This window comes from Amphiprion ocellaris, chromosome 15 (assembly GCF_022539595.1).
Source record: "Amphiprion ocellaris isolate individual 3 ecotype Okinawa chromosome 15, ASM2253959v1, whole genome shotgun sequence".
Taxonomy (NCBI): Eukaryota; Metazoa; Chordata; class Actinopteri; family Pomacentridae; genus Amphiprion; species Amphiprion ocellaris.
Window position 1 is genome coordinate 6,859,350 of NC_072780.1, and position 25,177 is coordinate 6,884,526.

The 25,177-nt window shown below is 39.3% G+C and overlaps 1 protein-coding gene across 2 annotated transcripts in view; it reads left to right on the top strand.

Annotated features, from left to right (window-relative positions):
- The window catches only part of csmd3b (CUB and Sushi multiple domains 3b), a 349,486-nt gene that overhangs the window by 308,726 nt on the left and 15,583 nt on the right, over positions 1-25,177 (top strand). Inside the window, exons 50-65 of one of the 2 annotated variants that reach the window (XM_055017938.1) lie at positions 684-797; positions 921-1,109; positions 1,272-1,430; positions 3,870-4,058; positions 5,844-6,029; positions 6,423-6,617; positions 8,421-8,594; positions 10,356-10,529; positions 14,230-14,403; positions 15,159-15,344; positions 16,355-16,528; positions 19,528-19,710; positions 19,826-20,002; positions 21,923-22,102; positions 22,909-23,082; positions 23,249-23,422. In XM_055017938.1, coding sequence (XP_054873913.1) covers positions 684-797; positions 921-1,109; positions 1,272-1,430; positions 3,870-4,058; positions 5,844-6,029; positions 6,423-6,617; positions 8,421-8,594; positions 10,356-10,529; positions 14,230-14,403; positions 15,159-15,344; positions 16,355-16,528; positions 19,528-19,710; positions 19,826-20,002; positions 21,923-22,102; positions 22,909-23,082; positions 23,249-23,422 — 2,802 coding nt within the window. The remainder of the gene's footprint in view (positions 1-683; positions 798-920; positions 1,110-1,271; positions 1,431-3,869; positions 4,059-5,843; positions 6,030-6,422; positions 6,618-8,420; positions 8,595-10,355; positions 10,530-14,229; positions 14,404-15,158; positions 15,345-16,354; positions 16,529-19,527; positions 19,711-19,825; positions 20,003-21,922; positions 22,103-22,908; positions 23,083-23,248; positions 23,423-25,177) is intronic. The other variant, XM_055017939.1, reaches the window with a different exon arrangement.

A 25,177-nucleotide genomic window follows, 5' to 3' on the forward strand; every position in this document is an offset into this window, starting at 1 on the left:
AGAGAACAGTACTAGCCTGAATGCTTTGACCTTTACAGTGATGGGATCTGGTGGCTCTGTTATGCTGTCTGGGGCATTTTGCGCCCTTAGAGAGAAGGGTCACTGCAGATCAATGGAAAGTTGTTCTGAGCGATCACCTTTAACCTGTAATGAAACGTTTCTATGCTGATGGGGGTAGTTTCTTACAGGATGACAATGCCTCCATCAGGAGGGCGTGACGGGTCACTGAGTGGTTTGATTAGTGTGAAAATTATTTGAATCATAAGCTGTGGCTTTCACAGTCATCAGATCGCAACTTACTAGAACACTTATGGGAGATTTTACAGTAAAGTGTTGGACAGCACTTCTACCACCTTCACTAAAACACTAAACAAGGGAATATCATTTACAAGAATGGTATTAAACCCCTGTGGTAGAGTTACAAAGACCTGGAGAATCAATGCCAAGGAGAGTTGTAGCTATTCTGGTAACACGTGGTTGTCCAATTGTCAAACAAATGCAGTGGGATAAAAAGGGCAATATACTACAAGTACCTCAAAATTGTATAAATTGCAGCGACATATTTAGTGACATTTCACTACAGTATGTATCCTAGAATAGAAATACACCGTGTTTTCATTTCATCCATTTGTCTTTGATTTTCTTCACACTTGTGTCATACACACTGATTTTTGTGCCTCCAGGTGACATCATCAGGTACAGATGTCATCCTGGGTTTTCATTGGTTGGCAGTGAGATTCTCACCTGTCGCTTAGGAGAAAGACTACAGATGGATGCACCGCCTCCAACATGCCAAGGTGTGTATATGTCATTACAAAAGCATTTAAAGTGGTTAAATTATTACACCCAGCACTGTATCTTGACAAAAATATTTTTCCACTTAACAATACCACTGATCTTGCTCATTCTGTCACCCTCAGTTCAATGCCCTGCACATGATGTGCGATATGACTCATCAGGCGTCATCCTGAGCCCCGGGTGGCCAGAAAGCTACCCAAACCTCCAAATGTGTTCGTGGAGCATTACAGTAGAGAAAGGATATAATGTCACCATAACCTTTGAAAGCTTCCACACTGAGAGAGAGTTTGACGTGTTGGAGATTTTTGATGGTAAACAGTCAAACACACATGTTGACACACATTATAGCTCAGCTATGAAGCACAATATCCCACATATCAACCCGCACATGACATTAAATCAAAAACCAGTATACTCTCATTCTTTCATTCATTCTCCTTCTTTGTCTTTCACTTTTTTTTGATATCTTTCAGGTCCGACAGCCAACAGTCCCACTCTGGCAACACTGAGCGGTGACCTGCCAACACCCTTCAACATCACAACCTCCGGTCACCAGTTCCTCGTCCGCTGGTCTTCAGATCACGGCACGAACAAGAAAGGCTTCAAAATTCGCTATGTTGGTGAGTACCAAAGTATGTATCCCAACTTTATTTCACTACTACTTTATAATATAATGCATGGAAATAAGGAGCGCGGTAGACAGAGGCAGACAGAAGGTGTAGAAATGCACTTGGAGGAACTTTTTCGACCTCTAAGCTGTGTCAGAGTATAAAAACATAATTTATACAAACATTTCAAGCTGTGAAAGTTGCTCAGTTTGTGAGTTTATGAAGAGAAAGTTAATTAAAATATCACTAACTCTGACTTAAACATACTTTTCTACCAAACTTCTGTCTGTCTCCTAAAGCAGTTTACTAAATTGCACTATGGGTTAGTTCTTAAGTTTTATCTGTCCAAACATAGCTTGATGAGCACGGATGCTGTTTTACAGCAAGCTCTGCATTTAGACAGTCTTGCACCTGGACCTGCTGAGTACAACTTTAAACTGTTGGGTAATGAGACTTGAGTGCTTTATTCAAGGGCATTTTTGACAGTTAAACAGGGGAGACAGATTTACCTGTTTAGTTCGCTTATTCACTCCATATCCTGTCGTCATGATGCTGCTTCTTTAACCTTTAAAACGCCGTCGCTCTGTATGATGAATTAAACGCTGAAGAATAACGGAAAAAGCCTCCCAAGATGTTCACACTCTGTAACCTTTGGTAGCTGTGATTAATGTGAGCATCTGCAAGAAATGTTAAACATATGTTGCAAGCCTACTAATAGCAGGGTTCAACTTCAAGATTGACTTTAACTTGCAAATTCAGGCCAGAGCATGACAGTGTACTTCTTCCTGCAAGGAGATATAATGTGCCGTGAGTTTAATTATAATGAGGAAATGTAACTTTTGCGTTAAAATAACATTTTCTCATTATAACTTTGTCATTATAACAAGCAAAGTTGTTTTGTTTTTCATTAAGAGAAGCTCTCGCGTGATTGAAATCAGCAGCTTAATGCCATCAATCTTAAAATTAGTGTAGAGGAAAGAACCTAGACTGCAACTGATGAGATTCTGAGATACTGGCTGCTTTGCCTATATGCCGATTAAACATTTAGTGCTTTTAAAAATAATCTGTGTCAGAGAGCTTTCATTAGAGATCACTGTACAAAACTGTACAAAACTTTGCTGGCTCTCATTCTGTATTTTCAACCCAAGACACAAAAAATACAACTAAATTCCCACTGCAACGCTTAAATGGCGCTGGATTATATCGGTTCAAAAACACACCACACAGATACTAGGCCAGGAGCGCACTAGAGAGAGAGAGACATATAAAAGTGCCTTATGACTAATAAATAAGGCCAGTTTACTGGGTTCTTGCCCAGTTTGGAGAGTTACAGACCAGGCACCTTGCCCAAGTCAGCATCTTACTGGACGTACGCCTGGCTAATCTTAATATGCAATGACTATGACTAAGGAACATAATGAACCTGCTATTGGTAACTTATTATATACTTAACAGATTGATATTACTCTGTACAGACCTTTATCTACTGCCCTAGGCACACAGACAAACAGAGACTGCAGTATACAAATTACAAATAGCAAATAAACACTGCTTAACTTGTTGCCAAGTTGTTGGAGGTTGCAAGAGGATTCCCTCCTACAAATGCCAATATTGTCTGGTGTAAAGATTAATGCTTCTTGCTGTTAGAATATTTCATAAAATTGCATGTAGTCATTGATGACTTTGTGGGCAGCAACATCTACTGTAACTCTACTCATTGATTTAAAAGCTCTGCCAGGTCAGATTTTTTTTACCTTATTTTTTGGCATTCATATATCTTCTAATTGGCTAAAAAAAACCCACGTCTATTAAGGTGTAATTGCTATAATTAATGTGGCCATTGTTATTTCTCCTCACAACGTTTTGTCCCGTTGTTTTGAGGTAAACTTGATGACACCCTGCTTCTTCTCATGCCTCAAATTGCGCAGCACATTTTGTTCAAGACAATGTTGTACAATTTAAGCCAAAATTTGTGTCAGTAAAAATGACATTTTATGCACAAACATGACACCATGCGCCATTAGTCCATTACTGCTTGGCATCCCCTTGTGTTCTAAGTAAGTAGTGACTCACACTGATAGAATTTTTTGGAAATCATTACAGTCTCAGCAATTTCTTGACACCAGAATGAAATGTCAGAGAAAAAGTTTGCTGGTAATTTGCTATAATAGTGCACATTTTCAGGCAGGCAGAGTTGGTTTTGAATCATCCAAATTTATGGTCTTCTAGATTAAGTAGAAGTAATACATGATATTTTTAATAGCAGCATAGTGCTGTAGTTCTGGCTTGGATGTTGAATAGCACAGTGCGGGGTTAAAACAGTAAATGTGCGATATTTGGTTTTAATGACTACCGGTTGTGGTGCTCACTGTCTGTTTTCTGTTTAAGTGACATAAAACCTCCAGGTGTGAAGCCATTTTTCAATCTCTGTTTTTCCAACTGTGTTTTTTTCCCCCACTGCAGCGCTGTACTGCTCGACACCAGACTCTCCCCTCCACGGCTCCATCTCCTCTCAGAGCGGCGGTCATGTCAACAGCGTGGTGCGGTGGGCTTGCGACCGTGGTTACCGTCTCATAGGCAACGCCACAGCAACCTGCCGCCGCACATCTCTCGGCTACCACACCTGGGACTCTCCAGTGCCTGCATGCCAAGGTGTGTTTGTTAGTCCATGTATGTAGTTTAAACAATAGCAATTTCTTTATATATATACACACATGTATATGTATATGTATATATACACACACACACACACACACACACACACACACACACACATATATATACATGCATGCATACATACATACATACATACATACATGGAGGGAGGGAGGGAGGAAAAAATTGCAAAAGATGGAAGTTGGTCAATATATAACTGAGGGACTTTTGAAGTCCTTGGGATATATCTTGCATACATTTTCTTTAAAAGTTAAAAAAAACTAATGTTTTTTATGTTCATTATGATCATATCTTCACAAATTCAATAATTATTTATCATGGAAACAATCACTTATTAATAAAAAATGAATGGATATCACTAAAATGTCAACTAAATAACCGTCCCAATTTATTAACAACCGCCTTCTAATTAGCTAAACAATAATAAAATGAGCTGATTCAAAAATGATTTTGATTGTGTTCTTTTTATTAAGTTGAGATAATCATGGCAGATATTTCTTTTTTGGCAATATATCAAATTTTATATGGAAAATAACTAATTGTATCTGTGTCCCAGAAATCACTTTCAACTAAGTTACCCATTACAAAAACACCTCTCAAGGAAGTGTGTTAATTCCAGATCATCATTTCCTCCTGAAGAAAAGACTGGCCAGACTCCAACTCTTTCTGAGTTATTTAATATAAAGTAGTGTGAGTCAAGTGTGGATTTATCACGTGTTTACGACAGTATCTTTATGAATAACTTTCAATTTCAATTTTGCTCAATTGTATATATAATATTTAGAAGAATCTTTCTGTAAAAATGCCATGTGGTGTTTGGTTATAGGTGGCCATCTTGATTTTAGGCCTGAAAACAGCAAAAATGTCAACTATGTTACAAAAAGTCCTGCAATTATATATTGACCCAAGTATTCATTGGAACACAGAACTAATGGTGGGTAACTTTACACTGACTTATAATTATGTTACATTAAAAGCTAGTTTTCGCACCTAAAATACTGAATTTGTCCAATTTTATAAGAACTTGAGAGATCAAATGGAGATGTGGTGCATTATTACATGCTAAAATATCACAACCTCTTCACTCTGTTATCTACAAATTGATATAAAGACCAACTTCACTTCACACTAATGGAATTTCCACAGCAGCCACAGAGTTGCCATGAATACCTCCTATCCATTTTGTAAAAAACATGTCAATGAAATTATTAAATTTGATGTAACTGTGGATGCTTTTACTCCCTCTTTCCATTTCTTTGTCAATGCATATTTTCATAGCATACGCCAACATATTGAAAACTTGATGCCAATTTTAGTTTTCTCCTATTGCTAATATTTGCTCCTGCCATATCTAATTGATATAATCACATCAAATAACCACAGGAAGGCACAGCTTCTAAGTGCTATAGATAGAAAGTGAAATGAAGGATGTATAGCAGATTGTAAAAGCTGTGCGATATCATGGTGCCACGCTTTACACACTTGTCTATTTAAAGCCACGATAGAGCAACTTTCTGCAAGTTTTGTGAGAAAAGGTTCGAACTAGATATTAAGCATCTCTTGATTGTGTATTTTTAGTCTCCAGGAAATCTGTGGGGTTGTTTACAAATACACGTTACACTCAGTGGCTTTGGATCCACAGAAACATTTCAAAGTGCGCATCAAGCCTGCAAACCTGACAGACAGAACTGTGCTTTAGAGCCGCTGCGTGTCTGTTCGCATGCTGTCTTCATAACAAATGTGTATCCGTCCTCCCCTCAGCTGTCTCATGCGGGGCACCCAAGGCTCCTATAAATGGCGGCGTTTTAACAGCTGACTACTCCGTGGGAACAAGAGTTTCCTATTTTTGTAACGATGGATACAGACTTTCCAGTAAAGAACTGACGTCAGCCATCTGTCAGCCCGATGGGACATGGAGCAACCACAATAAGATACCCCGATGTTCAGGTCAGTAACGTTGATATTAGTGCTGAGAGATCTGATAGTGTTACTTTTTTGTCTAATTCAGCTTTAAAGCTGCTAAACCACTCATATGTATAAATCTAGAAAACGTGTTGTAAAATCTTAATTACAACATTGTTCAATCAATGATGAATAACCACCTTTTACTGAGAAAAATGGCTACATTAGTTTGTATCAAGCATTTTCTGCTATCACATTGTTACTGAAATTGAACCATTATCCTGCATCTATGAGATATTAAACAGTAGCTTCCTGGCCCCATTCTCAGCAAGCAATTTACTATCTTACGTGATTGTGTACTGGCACTTTTTTAAAAACATCTTTGTAAAGCATATCTCACGAGGCTTTATGTTCTCCTCCCTATCTGTTCTCATCTAGTGGTGGTGTGTCCCAGCATCGGATCATTTTCTCTGGAGCACGGTAGATGGAGGATTGTCAACGGCTCACACTATGAATACAGAACTCGTATCGTGTTCACCTGTGATCCGGGATACTACAGATTAGGACCGGCCCATATCCAGTGCTTACCCAATGGGGTGTGGAGCTGGAGGAATGAGAGACCGCACTGCCAGGGTAAGCCACTAAAATACATCATGATATAATGACCAAGGCACCTATCTGAAATGCAACTGTTGGTTGCAGCAGGAAATGTTTTGAACAATACATGTAGACATACAAGTTTCAATGTGGTGAACTTTTTTCACAGATTGGTACATCACACATTATTAGTACATTATGGTTAGAAAATTGAAAATCTGTCAATTCTTGTTGCTTTTACAGTTTCTGCCACTAATAAATAGTGTACTTTTAGGCTTTAAAAAAATACATGGCATGCACACTTACATATTTGGTTTGTTTCCATGTTCTGCGTAAGCACTGCCTGCAGTTCAGCCAAGTCCAGTCAAAAAAACTCAATCAGGTGGAAGCAAGTTTTGAAATGAGCTTTTGTGAAATTTTGAAGCAGTATCACAAGTATAAGCTTAGATTTAGGTCATTTTCCCTCTGAATATTAAGGTCAGACATGATAAGTTCACGGACCCTTGGAAAAGTTGAAAATCCAAATATTCTTCTTGTTTTTACAGTTTCTTCCTCTGACAAACGGAGTCATTTTGATGATTCTTTAAAACAACATGCCTTTCAAACCTGCTGGCAGGTTTGCAAGTTTAGAGGATTAAGAGTACATTTAATCAAACTGTTGTGAATTACACAAGGAGTCTAACAGTTGCTACTACAAACATGTAAAACAGTGTAACATGTTGTACCCACAGGCCTAACTTTAATGTTGTGGAATAGCAGCTAGCTTCGTGACAGCTAAAGTCAGTGAGGACCAATGCACAGCATTCATGTAAACACTAGTGACAGTTGTTGGTTTGTTGTGCGTCATTCTGGCGACAGTTGTGGCCAGAGGCATCTCGGTTCTAGGTTGTATGTGTGTACGTACATCTCATTCTAGTGAATGCAATATGTCAGGAATGCCTTGAGGGAATGTCTTCAAATTTGGCACAAACGTCCACTTGACCTCAGGGATGAACTGACTGGAACTTGGTGGTCACGATCTCTTTGACCTCACAGTGCAGATTGTTGGTCACAACTAAACAACTTATGTACTTATTATAAGACGCAAATGTCTAATAGGTCAGATTCACTTTGACACAATCATATTCTACAAAAATATCTTTCTTGCAGTTATTCAACACCATTACTGAAGAACAGAAGGGGAAATTGTGAAAATATTCCACATTTGGTTAGATATTGAACTGGTGACACTACTTATGAATATCTATCTTGACACTTTGGTGATTGGATAGACCTTCTGTGCTGCCGGATTAGAGATGTGTGGGAAAAATCCACACTATAGAATGTGTAACTTCTTTTGCATCAACACTCATTTGAATCATTGTCTACTGCCATGGCTACAACTCTGTGCTCTGTCAGAATCAGCTTTGTTAGCTAAACATGTGATTACATACTAGGAATTTGACTCCATCTGTTGCATCTCTCAACTCAATTCAAAGTCTTCATGATTATATGAATCTGAACAGACATCGATGTAAACTTAAACTTGACTGATTGGGGTAGATATGTGACCATAAAACTGTAATTCTATTTTAACTTTCATCTGTTATTTTTCTTCTTCCTTGACACTTGAAGTTATGTTTCTTGACATATGTAAATGTACAAATTTCCTTCACCAGGCATTTCAGAGTACAAGAAAAACAACAGCATTGGCACCAAATTTGCCTGATAAACAGCTTTGCAGGGATTGTTAGCATTTCTCATTGAAACCAATGAGCTCTAGCAGCTACACAAATTAACTTCGTGCTAAACTGGCATGCAACTGCTTTTAAATTGCTTTTGTCTGACCGTGTGTTTCAGTTATCTCCTGCGGTGAGCTGCCATCTCCACCTAGTGGGAAGAAGATTGGTACTCAGACAACATTCGGTGCTACAGCCATCTTTACCTGCGATGCCGGCTTCATGTTGGTGGGGTCAGCTGTCAGAGAGTGCCTGTCATCTGGGCTTTGGAGTGGAACCGAAACACGATGTTTAGGTTTGTAACCACAAAAGTAGTCGTGTATTCCTTCAATGCAATGTACTGTGTATGACATTATTAGACATTAAGACGCTGTGTGTAATTTTCAGACCTAAATTTAAGGCTTAGGACACCTACAGTACACTAGCACACACACATGCATGCTTTCCATTAGAGAGCAGGGAGCTGGGAAGATGTAATTTTTCAAGTCAATCTAATGAGGACAGCTATCAAAGGTAGGTATGTGCTCTACACCTCTTGTCTGGCTGCACAGCTGCTCCCCTCTGGCCTTGTCCATCTCACGAGCACAACTACTGCGAAGCAAGCCTTTGCAGTGCCCTCAGTGATTTTTTTTAGAGTTTTCTTATTTTTTTTTATAGGCCAGAAAAAAAAAACTGCAGCTTTCTTCTTTCAGAATGCCAGCCAGAGGTAACAGATGTTATGACATGGTGCTGTCACTTTGCCGTGAAGCCTCAGTAGAAACAGCACTTTCCCAGAATACTTCACAGGCTGAGAGGGGATATGAGATGCAATTCATAAAAGAAAAGTTCAGTGAAACTTAACCTAAACTGATGAGGGGGCATGATTCTGTCAAGAAATAAATAAATTTAGTCCCCAAAAAGTGCTATAAACAGCATTTTCATTCAATAACTTTTCTTGTTATCCTTCAAAACAACACTGGCTTTACTGTGCTTGTTTTGCTTTTTTAAGATGTACGTCTTAGCTTGGTAATTAAACCTAATAAATAGAAGATTTGGGGGAATTGATTTGGTTAATCCCAAAATCCCAGCAATAGACAGCAAGCTATCTAAATTCGTTACTTTAACATTTTATTGTTGTGTTTTGTAAGTGTTGATTTTTGCTACCTGTAACTTTTCTGCCTGTAGATTGTAGACTTCAACTCACTGCAACATAGTGAAGAGAAGAAAATTTCTGATTCACTTGAGAAATATCCGTTCACCACTGTAATTAACACCTTAAATATTATGTGAAAAGTTAATATAAGACAACCTTTACTCTTATCATTCTGTTTCACTTCCCAGGCTGTCTTTGAATTGTTAGCATTTGCTGACACCGGGGGGACACATTGCAGGTTTTATCTACTGTCAAGCACAAAATCAATACTCAATCCCAAATCTCTGAGAACAAAAAAATACACATCCCCTTTTGACTTTGTGAAATGCCTCTTAAAGCACCTTGCGTTAGCTCTGTGCATCAATCAGACCTCAGTGAATGAATGTGATCAGGGAGTAAAGAGGCCCCCGAACCCTGTTTGTTAAAGTCTGCTTTTTCCGAAAGCACAAAGATGTTTTGATTTAAAGGTTGAAGGTGTTGTAAAGAAAGGTAATGCAGCTGTGTAAATGTTATAGTAGCAACTGACCATCTGAGCCTTCGACAGGATTGAGCAATGATCCAGTTTATGAGAGAAACTCTTACTTTTTGTGGCTCAGAATCGCACGTCTTCTTTACGCAATGGAACAGGTTTTTAAGTGCATCTGCCTGGTTTTACATACTTGCAGCAGATGTTTTTGACGGCACAACAACTTAAATAACCGAAAAACCCATCTACAATAAGACTAGTAGGGTGCAATAAGACTGCAAGGTAATTTTGAGGTAATTGCATGTGTGTGGTACACCTACTTTAGCACCTGGTCTCAACAAAAATGTGTAGAAAGAAGCAAATAAAAAGCAAAAAAAAAAGAATAGTTGTTGATTTACAGGTATTGAATTCTAGGACTGTAGTGTCTGTAGTCTGAGCTTCCTGTGTCTCTGTTTCAGCTGGTCACTGTGGAATCCCAGAGGGCATTGTGAACGGCCAGGTGATCGGGGAGAACTTCGGTTACCGTGATACGGTCGTGTATCAGTGTCTGCCCGGCTTCCGACTAATAGGCTCATCAGTTCGAATTTGTCTCCAAGACAACCAGTGGTCTGGACAGCTGCCCATCTGTATACGTAAGGAAAACACACAGATACCTCGCCTCAACTCAGACATGAACTGCACCCTGTATGGCATATATCAGTATCCATGACAACAATCCATATGGTCTACACTGCCATCTCGGTTCAGCTGCCTTGACTTGACGTCTCGCACATAAAAATAACTGAAAAAATACAGTAACTTATTCTGTGACAGTCATATCTCTCTCACATGTCTCTAGATGCTGGTTTGTGGTTTTCTCTTTATAGTGGACGGTTGTGTTTATCAGGAATTGCATCCTTGAAAAAGGCAGTTTTTTTTTTTTTAATAACTGTAACATGATCAAGTAGATTGTGACAAATTGTTCTGTTCACTCCTTTAGATAATAAATGGAGAAACTGAAGTCAAATTGAAGCAATTGGGAGGGAAGGTTTGATAAAGTGCTCAGCATTTCATTAGGTTTTTGGATATTTTACGTCCCCGTGGAACTGAAGAATCAGCATCATACATCTTACAAATGAAAAACACCTCATGTTTGACAAATTAGGATCTACTATGTGATACTAAATTCATCAGGTGTTACAGTAAAAATGACAAGTAAAACAGCCCAAACAGCCTTGACAACTTTGAAGTGAGTTTGTGGAGTCTTCAAGTACACCGTTGCTACTATGCTGTGTATTAAGTGGAATTTGATCAAATCCAATTATTCTTCAGCTTAACGTGGTTTCCATTGATAAGAAGGGAGGAGGGTAGCTCAAATAGAAGTTTAACTGCCTTGAAAGTGGAATAAAAACACAGTGATGTGCCTCTGACGTCCTTTAGGGGACTCAGTCGATGAGAAATAACTAAATCAGGAGTGTAGCCTTTGATATGATGTAATCTAGCACATCATTAAAAAAACACCTGCAGTCATATTTTCCTTGTGGTTCAGTGATAACGAAAAGGAATTCAGGAAAAACTGACTGCAAGCTACCCTTTAGGGGTTTGTGTGTGTGTATGCGCAGTGAAAATATCTAATTATTTTAAAAAATGTTTCCTGCCAACTGTAAATATAAGGAGGAAAAATACGGAGAAAGTAGAAGATTCACTGTGCTGGCGTTAAATTTAAATATCAAGATACATGTCAAGGCTGGGTTTTACCTTCAGCATGTGAAAGTGTTGCAGAATGTGCTTAATGCTGAAAATAACTGAGTTTTACCTATTTAGAAGGAGAAAAAATGAGCATAGCTTAACCTCGCTTATTCTCTTCAAAGGGAAGTGACATCTTTAGCTGCCTGATAAAAATTTGCACAAATTATGAAATATGAGCTGGAAGTTATTCTCACATTTTTAGGAACAGCGTGGTTTCTACCTTCCTTTCAACTTTCTGTCTAAACACAGCACCTAAGTCTGCCAAGAGAGTTTACACCTGAGTCAAGTTTCACTCAAGGATGGAAAAGTCCAAATTAAAAAATGGAAATAAGATCATTTAGGTTAAACATTTTTTAAAAGTACATTTTCTGACTGCAGCCGACGTGTGGTTTGTAATTGAGAAATATCCCCATGTGGACGCATTCACCGACAGTCCTGAGAATGTGCAGACTCACACCAGCAGTCTTATAAAAAGAACCAGAGGGTCAAATCTGCCAGTACTAGCAGTAAATAGCTGGGCTTAAGGATAAAACGGAAGGCTCTGACATGTCCAGGCTACTGTGAAAATCTTCTAAAACTGGTCACTTGCTGTGAGTGTCCTGAATGTTTTTAGGCAGCACACAGGGCACAGTTGAGGTGGTGATGATGAAGCCAATTACAGGCGCCTTTTCCCTAAAGAGGCAGAAGTAGAAGCAGCCCATTTGTTCAGTAAATAAGGACTGTGCTGAAAAGACAGAGGGGGTGTTGTAGTGTCTAGTAGAAGGGTCTTTTTGTTGTTGATTATGACCTGCAAAACTAAAAGAAATGTCCAACCTAGGGGATTGTGCTTTTGTGTATGTCTGTGTCTTTTGTTGGGCATACGTCTGTGTCTGTGTGATTAGGAAAGTGTGTGTATCAGTCTGGATTTCTGGGAGCGTTTCTATGCTATGCTGTTTTTATTGAGGTTATTCATGCAGGAGTTATTGGGGGAAATCATTTTACAGCCAAATTATACTGTAATTATGGAGATGAGAGGCTCTTGTTTAGAGACACAAACACAGAATGATGATGAGACGATGAAGTGTGTGTGTGTGTGTGTGTGTGTGTGTGTAGCTGCAGGGCTTGCTGACGGTGTCAGATAAATTTGTGTTTTAGGCATGCAAACAAACTTCTGACTCTCACTGATCAAGTTCCTTGCTCCTGTCTCCCTCTCGCCTCCTCTTGTCTTCATCATCTCTGCTCTGCTCTGCTCCCCTCAGCTCACCCTTCTTTTTCTATCTCATCTTCTCCTCCTCCAGTGAACTCTCTCCTTCCTCTTTTACTTTGCTTTCCCTGCTTCCATGATTTACTAACCAAGGGTTTCCTTTTACCTCAGCAAGACTCCTTTCCTTTCCTCTCCTCTCTTATCGTCTCTTCTCTCCTTCTCTCCTCTTCTCTTCTTCTCTTCTCCTCTCCAATAAATTTAAAGATGGACAGTCTGAGAGGCAGATGAGAGAGGGTCCAGCAGTAACTGTAAACTGCCTGTTTACACAAACATCACACAAACCTTAAGCAGCCCCATTGAAGCAACTTAACAGGATGAATAATTATGACACACAATGGCAACAGAGGAGACTCTATGCTAACACAGGAGATTCTGAGACTCAACATTTCCAAAATAATGAACCTAAATTGGGATTCCAGCTATGTCCTCTCAGTCATCTGACATCCTCATAAATATTTATGAATGACTGTAGGAAATGCATAGATATTTGACCCAAATCTGTGCTTGTTGTAATTTTCTAGTCAGAGAAATACACAACTAAAGACGCTGAAGTCTGGTTGAGATCATATTTTTGTGGCTTTTATATTAAAAACAAACTTAAATGATTGGGTTTTTGTAATTTAATGAGAAAAAGAGGCAGCGGTTTGTGAAAAAACATTTACAAAATAGAGTTGCATCTAAATTACATCAGTGGTCAGCTACAATTATGTAATGTTGGTATGTCTGGATACGACTAGAGAAACATTCACTCAGGACATAGAAACAACCAACCGCAGCCGTGCCTCAAGAAAACAGCAACATTTAAATTATATATAATATATTTTGGAGAGATGACAAAGTTATATCCATGCAGGAATTTATTGTAAACCCAGCAATGACTGTGATGAAACTGCTGCTTCATTCACCTAATTATAACAAGGTAACAGTCAACATGCAATAAATTCATTTTTAAATCTAAATCTGAAAAATAAGGTTGTAGTACTTGATATTTTCTCTCCAAACTGTTACCAAACACCTTAAAAATTTCCCCAACAAATGCACCAATTACTCCCATTTAATTTTTGTCCCTAAAATCTAACTGTTTCAAGACATTACTTATCCATTATACAAACTGTGTATTTCTGACCTGTTTTAAGGAAATTTACATCTCTGCCACAAACAGTAAAATTGAAGGTATTGCTGCTGGGATTCATTTATTTCATGAATTTAATATGTAAAAGCAATTAGAATGATGCCACTCTTAAATTCAAAGCACGCTAACTTGTTGTGTACAATTTTAAATGGATTCATAATAAACACAATAATAATGATTCTCTATGCACTTACATGTATCGATGATTCATGGTGTTTTTTCCCTTTAGCGATCAGCTGCGGCCACCCAGGAAGTCCCATATATGGTCGCACGGTGGGGAACGGCTTCAACCTCAACGACGTGGTCAGCTTTGTTTGTAACCGGGGTTATGAGATGGAGGGGCCCGCACGTGCTCAGTGCCAGGCCAACCGCCAGTGGAGCCACCCGCCCCCAACGTGTAAAGGTGGGGAGAAAAGTTAAGTGTATTCACCCCTAACCTTATTTATCCCCAACCTTTGACACCACCTCAGTGCCTATCTTTATTTGCCCTTACTGCATTCCCCTGTAGCACCCATCCCTATTTACCCCCCTGCCATTTTCATTTCACCTGAATTCTACCTCTAACTTTGTTCAATTCAAGCACCTCTGCCATTATGACTGTAAAAGTAATTTTTACCTACACAGAAAAGTTAAATTTCCTTTAAAAAGCTAATTTTTTATTCATTTAATGAAGTTTTGAGGTAGATATAATAATCCCTCCAACCTGTTCCTGGCTCCAGTCTCGAGAATGGAAACTTGTTTTCAATAAGACATAACCCCATATTGTTCAAATTACAATCAGAGCAACAAGAAAAGGCTTCAGTCACAAGGGGTATGTGCACAAGCTCCCTGCGCTCTGCCCTGGCTGCAGAATGAAATGCCAATGAACCAAGTAAAATTAGAAATGCTGCATAATGATTACAAGCCTTAACCCTTCTTGGGTGCTGGATCCAATACAGAAAAGCCTGCCTCACCCTATCATCATTTAACATCACAGTGTCCTTATTATTATGCCCTATATTACTGTGAAGAACTGCAAGTTGAAAAACACTAAAAAAAAAAAAAAAAGAAGAGGGGGAGAGAAATCACCCTCTCTGGTTCATACCAAATAACACATGCTTTTCTGTCTCTCTTTCCCTGTATTTGTGTGTGTCTGTCTCTGTGTCTCTCTGTGTATAGTGGTCAATTGCTCTGATCCAGGCATTCCAGCCAACTCTATCCGGCAGAGTAAAATAGAGCACGGCAACTTTACCTTTGGCACGGTGGTGTTTTACGACTGTAACCCCGGGTATTACCTGTTTGGATCACCTGTGCTGACCTGCCAGCCTACTGGACAGTGGGACAAACCTCTTCCTGAATGCATAGGTTGGTATCTCTCTGGCTGCTTTCCGAACTTCACAAGCTACAGACAGACAAGAGTGGAACTGGGTCTTCTTATCTTGGTTATATTAGAAATATTCTTACATTGTTTGCTTTTGTCACTTTTCCTGAGGGGTATAGTACGAAGCATGTTTGACATATCCGTGCTTTCTTTGTGTAAGTCGGCTCAACAAAAACTAAAGCCCCAGTCAGAGATAGCAGGCATCACGAAGGTTATCGACCTTCTTTGTTAACTCAGACTTTCTGCTTCAGAGTCTGTGCGTGCTCATACAAAAGGAGGTGTTTAACGCATCATGTGACTCTTGAACCGATCGTGAGCAGCTGCTACAGATTATTTTAATGGAGAACAATGAGGAACATAAAAATGTATGGCTGAAAAAATCACTGCTGCTGTTATACTGTTAGTATATTAAACTGTTAAACATGTTTAATTTATTTTACTGATCAATGCAGCCGCTTATTTCCAACTGGCAGCTGCACATTAAATCTGTTAAACTTTAAACTTCATAAATGAATGTTGCTGATTGAATGTTCTCTGTAATAAATCACAATAGAATAGTTTCTAATCTGTGCTCTATCAGCTGCAGTACAAGCAGTCTAAACAGACCTAACAGCAAATCAGGACCAAATACAAAAAATGTTTATGTGATTTCTGCATCACCTACTATGTACATGACAGGTTCCCGTGGCAACGCGTTGCATACAGCGTGTGATACTGTAACTACACGGCTTCATTCAGTTATATTAGCAACGTACAGCTCAACAGGTTTCCAGACAAAACCTGTTGTATCTTCACCTGAGAATCGTCAGGAAATGATTTGGTTAAAGGACGACGCTTCTTACAGCTAGTTTAAATCCAAAACTCTGAACACAGCCTGCTCTAGACCAACATAAGTTACCATGGTGACCTAGCACCTTTTTGACACTGAACACTCTGACTTTGTTGAGTCAAAACAAGCTTTGTTCCCAACATTTCTCTCTTTCTGGATCTCCAGTGATGGACTGTGGTCATCCCGGCTCTCCCCCTAACGGTGTGCTGAGTGGAGATAAGTTTACATTTGGTTCAACGGTTCGATACTCCTGTCTGGGCGGAAGGCAGCTGAAAGGAGAATCATCCCGGACTTGTCAGCTCAGTGGGATGTGGAGTGCCCCTATGCCCTTCTGCTCTGGTAACTAGTTTAACCTCCATTCAAAATACAGCGTTTAATGTCCACCCTATCAGAGGGAAAGATGGATAGATTGGACTTGGAGATGAAAGGGGAGACGTGTGATGCATGTAGACCCACCAGAGTGTGGAGCATTTCATGCCTTTACATCTTGCAGGCACATTTTCTTAAAGCTTTTGCACTCAGTCAGAGGGATAATGGGAAGGATGGATGAACATATAGAGGGAAGGGTTGCCGCATAGAAAAGAGAATATATCAGTACCTGTCTGTAAGAAGGGCTCTGGAGCATAACCTTGCTCTACTGTACCCTCACATTCACCTCCATCCTGGACTTAGATGCATTTCTCCTTTTGATAATCAATTTTTTATGAGCCTGCTTTAGATGCAATGACTATAGGTTCTTAAAATATACATATTCATACCCTTACATGTTTAAATTTACATTTCCAGTGCATTTTCTCTAGAATTAGCTTTTCTTTCCAAGGTGAGTGGTTTTGAGACTATATTGTATAGTGTAGATGCACTTCTGTCATTGTTCTGTAAAGTGGTTTACACAAGCCAATTTCCTCCCTGCTGGATTTCCTGTATAAGCATATTGTGCCACTTATTGAGCAAGATTGTCTCTCTGGACAGAAGGCCTCCTTACCTTTCCATCATGTATAAACAAACCGTCTAAGTTATATGGTTCTCAGTTGGCTGGGTGGGAGCATTATTATGACTCTCCAGACTGAGAGGCTCCCAGCTGCCGCTTATATAACGCACTGAGTGAAAACGCATTCCAGACAAGTTGACTAGAATACATTGTTATTTACAGCAATTGCCTGGGGGAGACACGGGGTGAGGGAGGGTGATAATTTAAGAAGAAGTGATTCATGGTTTTCACCTGGCAGGTCCGTACCAGGGCCCTGCACAGCTCAGAGTTCAGGCCATGGCAGCAGAACTGGCTCTGTGATTCAGCATCATGGTGGTTGATAAGCATTTCTGATGTAACGTTGGTTGTGGTATTTCGGAGGGCAATAGTAAGTTATGCACATATTTAACCAAGAGGGTACAGTCATTCCTGAAGCCTAAAATCTGATATTATGGGGATTTTTTTCTTTTATTCACTTTTACAGGTTTTTAAGACATGGACTCAAGTCAGATACGGCAAAAATCGGAAATTTGAATTTGACCTTGGTGTTCCAGTAGTGTAAGCCTCAAACGACTTGACACCTCACTCCCTAAAGTCTGAGATTTGCAAATCCATTCAGCTATCAGGGTTTTTTCCTGCTACAGTTAGATTTTAAAAACAAGATATTAAGCCAGTCACATCTAGGTCTTGCATAGCCACACATCTTGAATATGTATTTATTATGCTTATGAAATAACGTCCTTTAGTTTAAGCTACACATAAAACACACTTCATACACTGGTTTTCAGCAAAATGGTCAAATATTCTTTGTCATTCTAATGCAAATTATTGAGATGAGTTGCAGTTTGGGATTTGTTTATAAAGATTTAGGACTTCAACTGAATCTGAATTGTATTGAGCTCAACTTAGACTTGATGCAGCTGAATTGTACCCATCCAACATCTCTAAAACTTTAAATAAACTATTCAGTATTTCAGGATATACACTTATTTGCAGTCAGATTTGAGTCACATGAGAGGTTTTATGCCCCCGACAAGTCTGTCCATTGTCATTTCTGGTCATTGCATGTGTGTTATGAGCTTTCCAGGCAGCTAGCAAATGTGTTATTTATAGAACTTTAAAGGTACTATTCGATGGAATTCATTGCCTTTGGACAGAGCCAGGCTAGCTTTTTCTTATGCTTCTTTATGCTATGCTAAGCTAATCAACTGCTGGCTATAAATTGACCTTATGATTGTGGAAAGCAAATAAGTGCATTTCCAAAAATGTTTAACTATTCCTTGAAATCCTTTAATAGAAGAAGCATTTTCATTATTCAGGTTTAATTTGATTAGTTGTACTTTCTGCTAAAACCTTATGTGTCTGAGGATACATGATAACTTTGCAGCTGAATCTCTTTGCGTGTTTAAGTCCAGTAAAGTTGTGTAGTTGGTGGGGCAGTGTGTTTGAAGAGGTGTGTGTGTGTGTTTGTTCCCTGACTGGTGGAGGATGTTCGATCTGTTCCCAGTAATCAGAAGAAAAGTCATTAATTTTGCTACAGACCATTTCCTCATACTGTTAAAGACAAATACTGATGGCACTATGCGGTACAGCATTATTTATTTACATCTGAGAAACCAAGTCTAAATCCCGAGGCGTTGCAAAAGATGTTATGTCATTATGTGTTGTGTCAATGCTATGTGTAAGCTCAATTTAGCATCAGGCCTCCAGGTATTTGCAATATAGTACAAACGGAGTCAATGTGAAATTAGGTTATTTGTCAAAAATGTGAAGGAAAAACCCCCAAAACACATTTTAGAGCATTAACAAAAATAGGCAGCACTGATCGCCAGTGTTTGAATAGCAAGATATTAGTTCAGGCTCGGGCATTTGTGTGGCAATGTGTGGTGTTGTGTGTGAAAGCGTGTGAGTTCCCAGGAGCATGCTCTGTCTGTCAGACAGAATTTGCTGACCAGGCACCTCTGCAAGGGCAGAGCGAGGATCACACACACACACACACAATCACCAACACACGCACACACACTATCCATCGGCCAGCATGCACACACTGACACATACAATGTTAAGGCAAACATATGCCACTCATCGCCAACATATGTGTCCCATCTACTGTTATTTGTAAGCAGCCCTGTGTTATACTGGTGTTCCATTAGAACTCAGCTTTACAATGGTAGCTCAATAAGATGTCATATGAAGCTATAAATTAAAGTTACATTTTCGATATTTATTGTCTTTTTTTTAATCTCTTTATCCTATATAAATTGGACATTTTTGAAATTCACTCTTTGCAAATTATGCAGCCAAATCCTTAAGTCAGTACAAACTAGCCCATCAGTGATCTAAGTCTGTCTCCATGTTTCTCTCCCTGTAGGTGACACAGCTGGCTCTTGCGGCGATCCTGGCATCCCCTCACATGGTTCAAGGGAACAAACAGATTTTAGGATCCGTTCCAAGGTCTACTTCACCTGTTCGGAGGGCTACGATCTCATTGGTTCTTCAGAGAGGATGTGCTTCCCTAACGGGACCTGGTCTGGCACACAGCCCTTCTGTAAACGTAGGATCATACTTCATTTGATCTCAACATTTGATCTATCCTAACCCAGAACTTTGACGCTGATTCAGTTATAGAGCCACACGTCTGCTAAAATTATCAATTGTCTTTCCTGCAGCTGTCCAGTGTGGTAACCCTGGCACTCCCAGTAACGGCAGAGTGTTTCGTCTGGATGGAACGACGTTTTCCCACTCAGTGATCTACTCCTGCATGGACGGCTACCTGCTCACCGGCGCCACCACCAGGCTGTGTCAGGCCAACGGTACCTGGTCAGGAGTTCAGCCAAACTGTACCAGTAAGTTACCCGCTAACACCTTCCCAATAGCCTGATATGTCAATTTATAGATAATTTAACAATATCCCTCATTTCAAAAACCAATACAGTTCTCTCCTATATATTTTTAGTTATATCCTTATTACTTTGAAAGGGCACTCATGAGGTGACTTAGAGGCTAAAGAACAGGCTGTCAGCTATGTTTAATACTACTATATATAATGAGAGAATTAAATCCTTGATTTGCTATGACGTCTGCACTCATAAATATTACCAAATTCCTGTTGTGAGATTATAAGTTTTCCTTTCCACCCCTTTGCGACACTGTTTTATGCCCAGTTTTAAATTATTCTGCGACAGTATCGGCTCTGAGTAATGAAATGAGCCTCAAATCTGTACGCTCTGGGTACAGACTTTTATAGAGTGACATGAATAACCTTGATCGTTGTTTACTTTAGCTAATTTGCTTTTTGAACTCTGGGGGAAAATTCCCAAGAGTAAACAATCATAAAATAAAACATTCTGTTCCCATGTGAAATATGACCAAAGCCATAGTTGAACAAGTGTTAATCAGTGCTGTATGTTTACCATGCACTGCAGATTTTATTTGCTTGCATACAAGATTTCAAGACCTACTAGAGTCTTATAACACCAACAATTAACAATGCTCACAAAATGCCTTGTTAAACACATTTCACCACTGTTTCCAAAGCTGAACTTCATTTAGTATCAACACCACCTGTAGAGAACTTCAGTGTTATCTTAATGTTTTTCTCTTCCCTGACTTTCATAAACTATGCAAAGAATTACGTTTTGAACTGTCCAGCAGGATGGGACAAAGACATAAAAATGCTGAGAAACCAAAATGATAAAATATGGGTTCCTGGAAGGAAAGAGCAGTTATACCTGACTCAAAGGGATTGGCTTTTACAGTAGATTACACCACATCTATTAACAGGCATGACAGTATCTGGGGGTGGGCTTAAAAGCATTTAAACTGCCTATTAGACTATGAAGGACAGTGCCTTAAAAGTACTGTCAGGGGAATCCTAATGCCCCTTAAAAGTCCCAGGACAACTTTGGCCATTTTTAATATCACTGTTGTTTCATTCATGAGAAGTGAAGTCTGTAAAGGAATGCTACAGTAAAATCAGGGATTTACTATATTCTCTAATCTCCACAAATTCAGCCTATCACTATCAAGTTTACAAATGAGTAGATAATAACCTGCAAGTCTCTCTTGCAGTCTTGCTTTTGGATTACAACATTTTGAAGTGGTTTCTTGGTGTTCTTTCCTTCTGTCACATTTTTCCTCACTGTGGGCTCATTTTTCACTGTAATATAGTGTTGCACCTCTATGGAAAAACACAATTATGTCTCGAAGTAGAGAAAACTCAAAAATACTTTTTGCGCTCAACTGCAATGATGTTTTTGGTTTTATCACAGAATCTGTTAGATGCAAAAGGTTTTTTGGATGAATTTCTAATTGTGACATGTAGAATAAAGGGATTTTAAAGAAATATCCCAATTTTAAGAGCTTAGATTTGGTCAAGCTTCCTTTCCTTTCCAAATCTGACGTGTATTTATCAGAGGGTCCTTTCAAGGTCTAGAACATTTTGCACCAGTGGAAAAGGACTGAGAACAGAGAAAAAAGTGATAGATCTAACTATTCCTTCCCCTCCTTTGTCCCCCTACCTTCCCAATCTTCTTTCACTACCAATCTGTCTGTCATATCTTTACTTCTGTCACCTTTGCTGTCCCTCTGCCTTTCTCTTTCTCGCCCTTCTTAACATCTGAATTACTCGTATATGAAAGAACACAGATAAAGGAGTACTAAGCAATTTAAAATTCCAATTATCTTGTGCCGCAGCACGACCTTTAAAGTAATCTTCATCTTTGTCCCGTTTTGTCCACTTCAACTGCGCTTGTCCACCTTCGTAGTGATAAACTGTGGAGATCCAGGTATGCCAGCTAATGGACTTCGCTATGGAGAGGACTTCACAATCAGTCAGAACGTTTCCTTCCAGTGCCAACCCGGATACAGAATGGAGGAAGATGGATCGCCTGTGAGGATGTGCACCCAAAATGGGACATGGAATGGGAATATGCCAATATGCACAGGTAAATTATATATCAAAACCCTTCATTCTGTTTAAATAACACTTATGCTTGTATTGTAGCCATCACAGAAACATCGAGTATCTGTACATATGATGGAGAAGTGCAGTTTTATGTCACCATGTTGACAATTGCTTATTGCTGATTTAAATACAACTTGCACGTTATTCTGCAACGCATCTACATTTAACAGCAAGAAGCAGGTATAAGACCTGTGCATATACTGTTACATCTACCTGACTATTAAACAAATGTAAAAGGAATCATCATTTTTCCTTTAAATTAGATTTCTGTATGAAATGTCCATGAACGTTACTTTGTGTTACTGGTATAGAAAACTCCCCACATGTACATTTAGTCAGCACAACTTCTGTATTCAAAAGTGAGCTCTAAATACCACTTTAAATCCTTGTAACTTTATCAGCACTGACACAGCAGATTCTGCTCACTTTGCAGTCTATGCATGTGCAGGGAAAAACAAGAAATACAAATAAATCAAATAAAATCAGTCCCATGGAACATGTCACCACCGCTGCAGCTGCTAATGTGCCATAATCACGGTGAATTTAAACTGAAGTGAATTGAAACAACGACTGGATGTGATTGGAGACAAAAATATCTACTTGATATTAACTCGGGTAAATTGTGGTAAAATTATGAATTCAATCAGTGGTTGGGTTCAATTATCTAATCAAGCAGCTGGATTCTCTTCAGTGAATTTGCAGGGCAGTGTTAAGTGAGGCAGAATCACCTGGAGCGGCTCAATGCATGATACATGTTTTTTTTTTTCTTTCCTGCTTCTCCCCCAGCGGTGACCTGCTCGGCTCCCCCTGCCATCAGTAATGGGGTACTGCAGGGCAGTGACTTTGAATGGGGCAGCAGTGTGAGCTACAGCTGCTCACCTGGATATGAGCTCTCATTCCCGGCCGTCCTGACCTGCGTAGCCAATGGCACCTGGAACGGCATGCTTCCACAATGCCTGCGTAAGCAACACACACGGAGCACACACAACTTGGCACAAGAACATATATCTCAAACCACCAATCACAATTGGATGCAAAATTTGCCCTTGAGCTTCTCAAAAAAGTGAGTACTTGTCAGCATTTTTGCTAAAACGGGGCTTTTGTTCATGCGTCTCTGTGTTTCCAGCCAAGTTTTGTGGTGACCCAGGAACCCCAGTTGGTGGCTTCAGAGAGGGACGAAGTTTCATCTATCAATCAGAAGTGTCCTTCAGCTGCGCTCCACCGCTCATACTGGTTGGCACGGCGACCAGACTCTGTGAAAGTGATGGTACCTGGAGTGGACTGCAGCCACGCTGTATCGGTAAGTTTAGTCGTTTGTGTGCAACCCTAACCCAAACCAACACTTTCAGGAATTCTAAATATGATCCAAATATTTGTTTCTTTGACTTAACTGGCCACCTGGCTAATTCACTAATTCAGTTTACTTGAGTTTGTGATGAAGGTGGATCTTTAATACTATTTTAAAATGTTTTAACTTTACAAATGTTGCTAATATGTAAGCTTCATAACATGTTCCTACAATAATCTGTTTTATGTTCTTACTGACATAAATCTAACTGTAAAAGATATAAATGACTTAAAATTGTGGTAAAATTTGATATTTTTTTGATAGTGCATATACAGTGCTTGAGTTTAACTGTCCACACCAGAACCACCCTTTTTTGATACCTTACTTTGAGAAATATCAATGTGTTTTTGTCAACAACATCTTTTTTCTCTCAGTCAACAAAAATGTTGTCTAAACTCAAGCAGCCACAAAACCACTTTGGTCCAAAAAACTATAGCCTCTTTAATGTAATTTGTGAAAATAATGAGAGAAGTAGTAAACAAGATCGTAAATCTGACCAGACGTTAAAGTTGGCTTTTGTTGCTTTTCATGCTTGGATTTACAGATAAACTTTGGCCTGGATCGGAAGAAAGTCTTAAGATTCAATACTCAGCCCCACAGGTCTAAGTCATCCAACTTTAAGCAAAGTCAAAACTTTCATGCTGCATTTCTGAATAAATTCAGAACTTCAAAAGAAAGTTTCCCAGTATTATTATGTACAACTAAGTCCCAGACTTGGCAAAATACAGTACCAAGGCCTTTAACCTCCACCAAAAATTGATTTAAGATTTTACCGATTGCTTTTAAACAGTTCCTGAGTTTATCATCGATCATTTATCCCCACATGAGCTGGAACACAGCCTAGTATCCTTGGCCAGGGGTGTCTTGCCCACTTCAAAGTCCGGGTAAAAATTAAAAGGCAGTGTTGGTTGGCACACTAGAGATTCCAAACTTCTGAATGAGATTTCTCAGGAGGTCATTTTAGCGAAATAAGCTTCTTCTTTTAAATAACGCATCAAAACTTAGTACTACAGGCTTCTTTTTCATGTTGTTCCTTTGCTGTACAGGCTTCTTTTTCATGTTGTTCCTTTGCTGTACATGGGTTTTCTTTTGATTAATAGTAAGTTTGCTTGATAATATGATTTCAGCTTGTTTCTCAATGTGTTTGCCATCCTGAGTGAAGATTTGTGTGGGCATATAACCTATGAGACACATTAGATGGTTTATGCTACCCGTCATTTTGTTATCACTGTTTTGTGGCTCACTGTGTTTCTCTGACAGCCCCCCGCCTAATGACCATTGCAATTAATGACCTAATATTATGGAGTTGACAGCCACATTTCAGTGTACTCATGGGCTGGCTGTGCAGAGCAACTTCTGTTCGGTAAAAGTCAAAGTCACACAGACTTATTGGAATAATAATGAATAGTGACTGGAAACTCATCTGAGACAATGTTGTTAATGACGAGGCAGCCTTTGGACGACAAGCCTCAAAGAATGTGAGTGAAAGTACCATTTCCAGATTGACATTTCCTCATAAAACAACTGTTTTTTTTTTTAGTTAGAGAGGATCAGTATAGTAGTCGTTTTGTTGCATTTCAGATACAGTATTCTAGCTTTTGAAAACGGCTTCAATGAAGATTGCAACCTTGTGTGTCTGTAGTTTTAGCTTTAGATAATTGGCAGTGTGGTTTTCCAGTTGCAGCATGGCTCACTAAAAGCATTCCA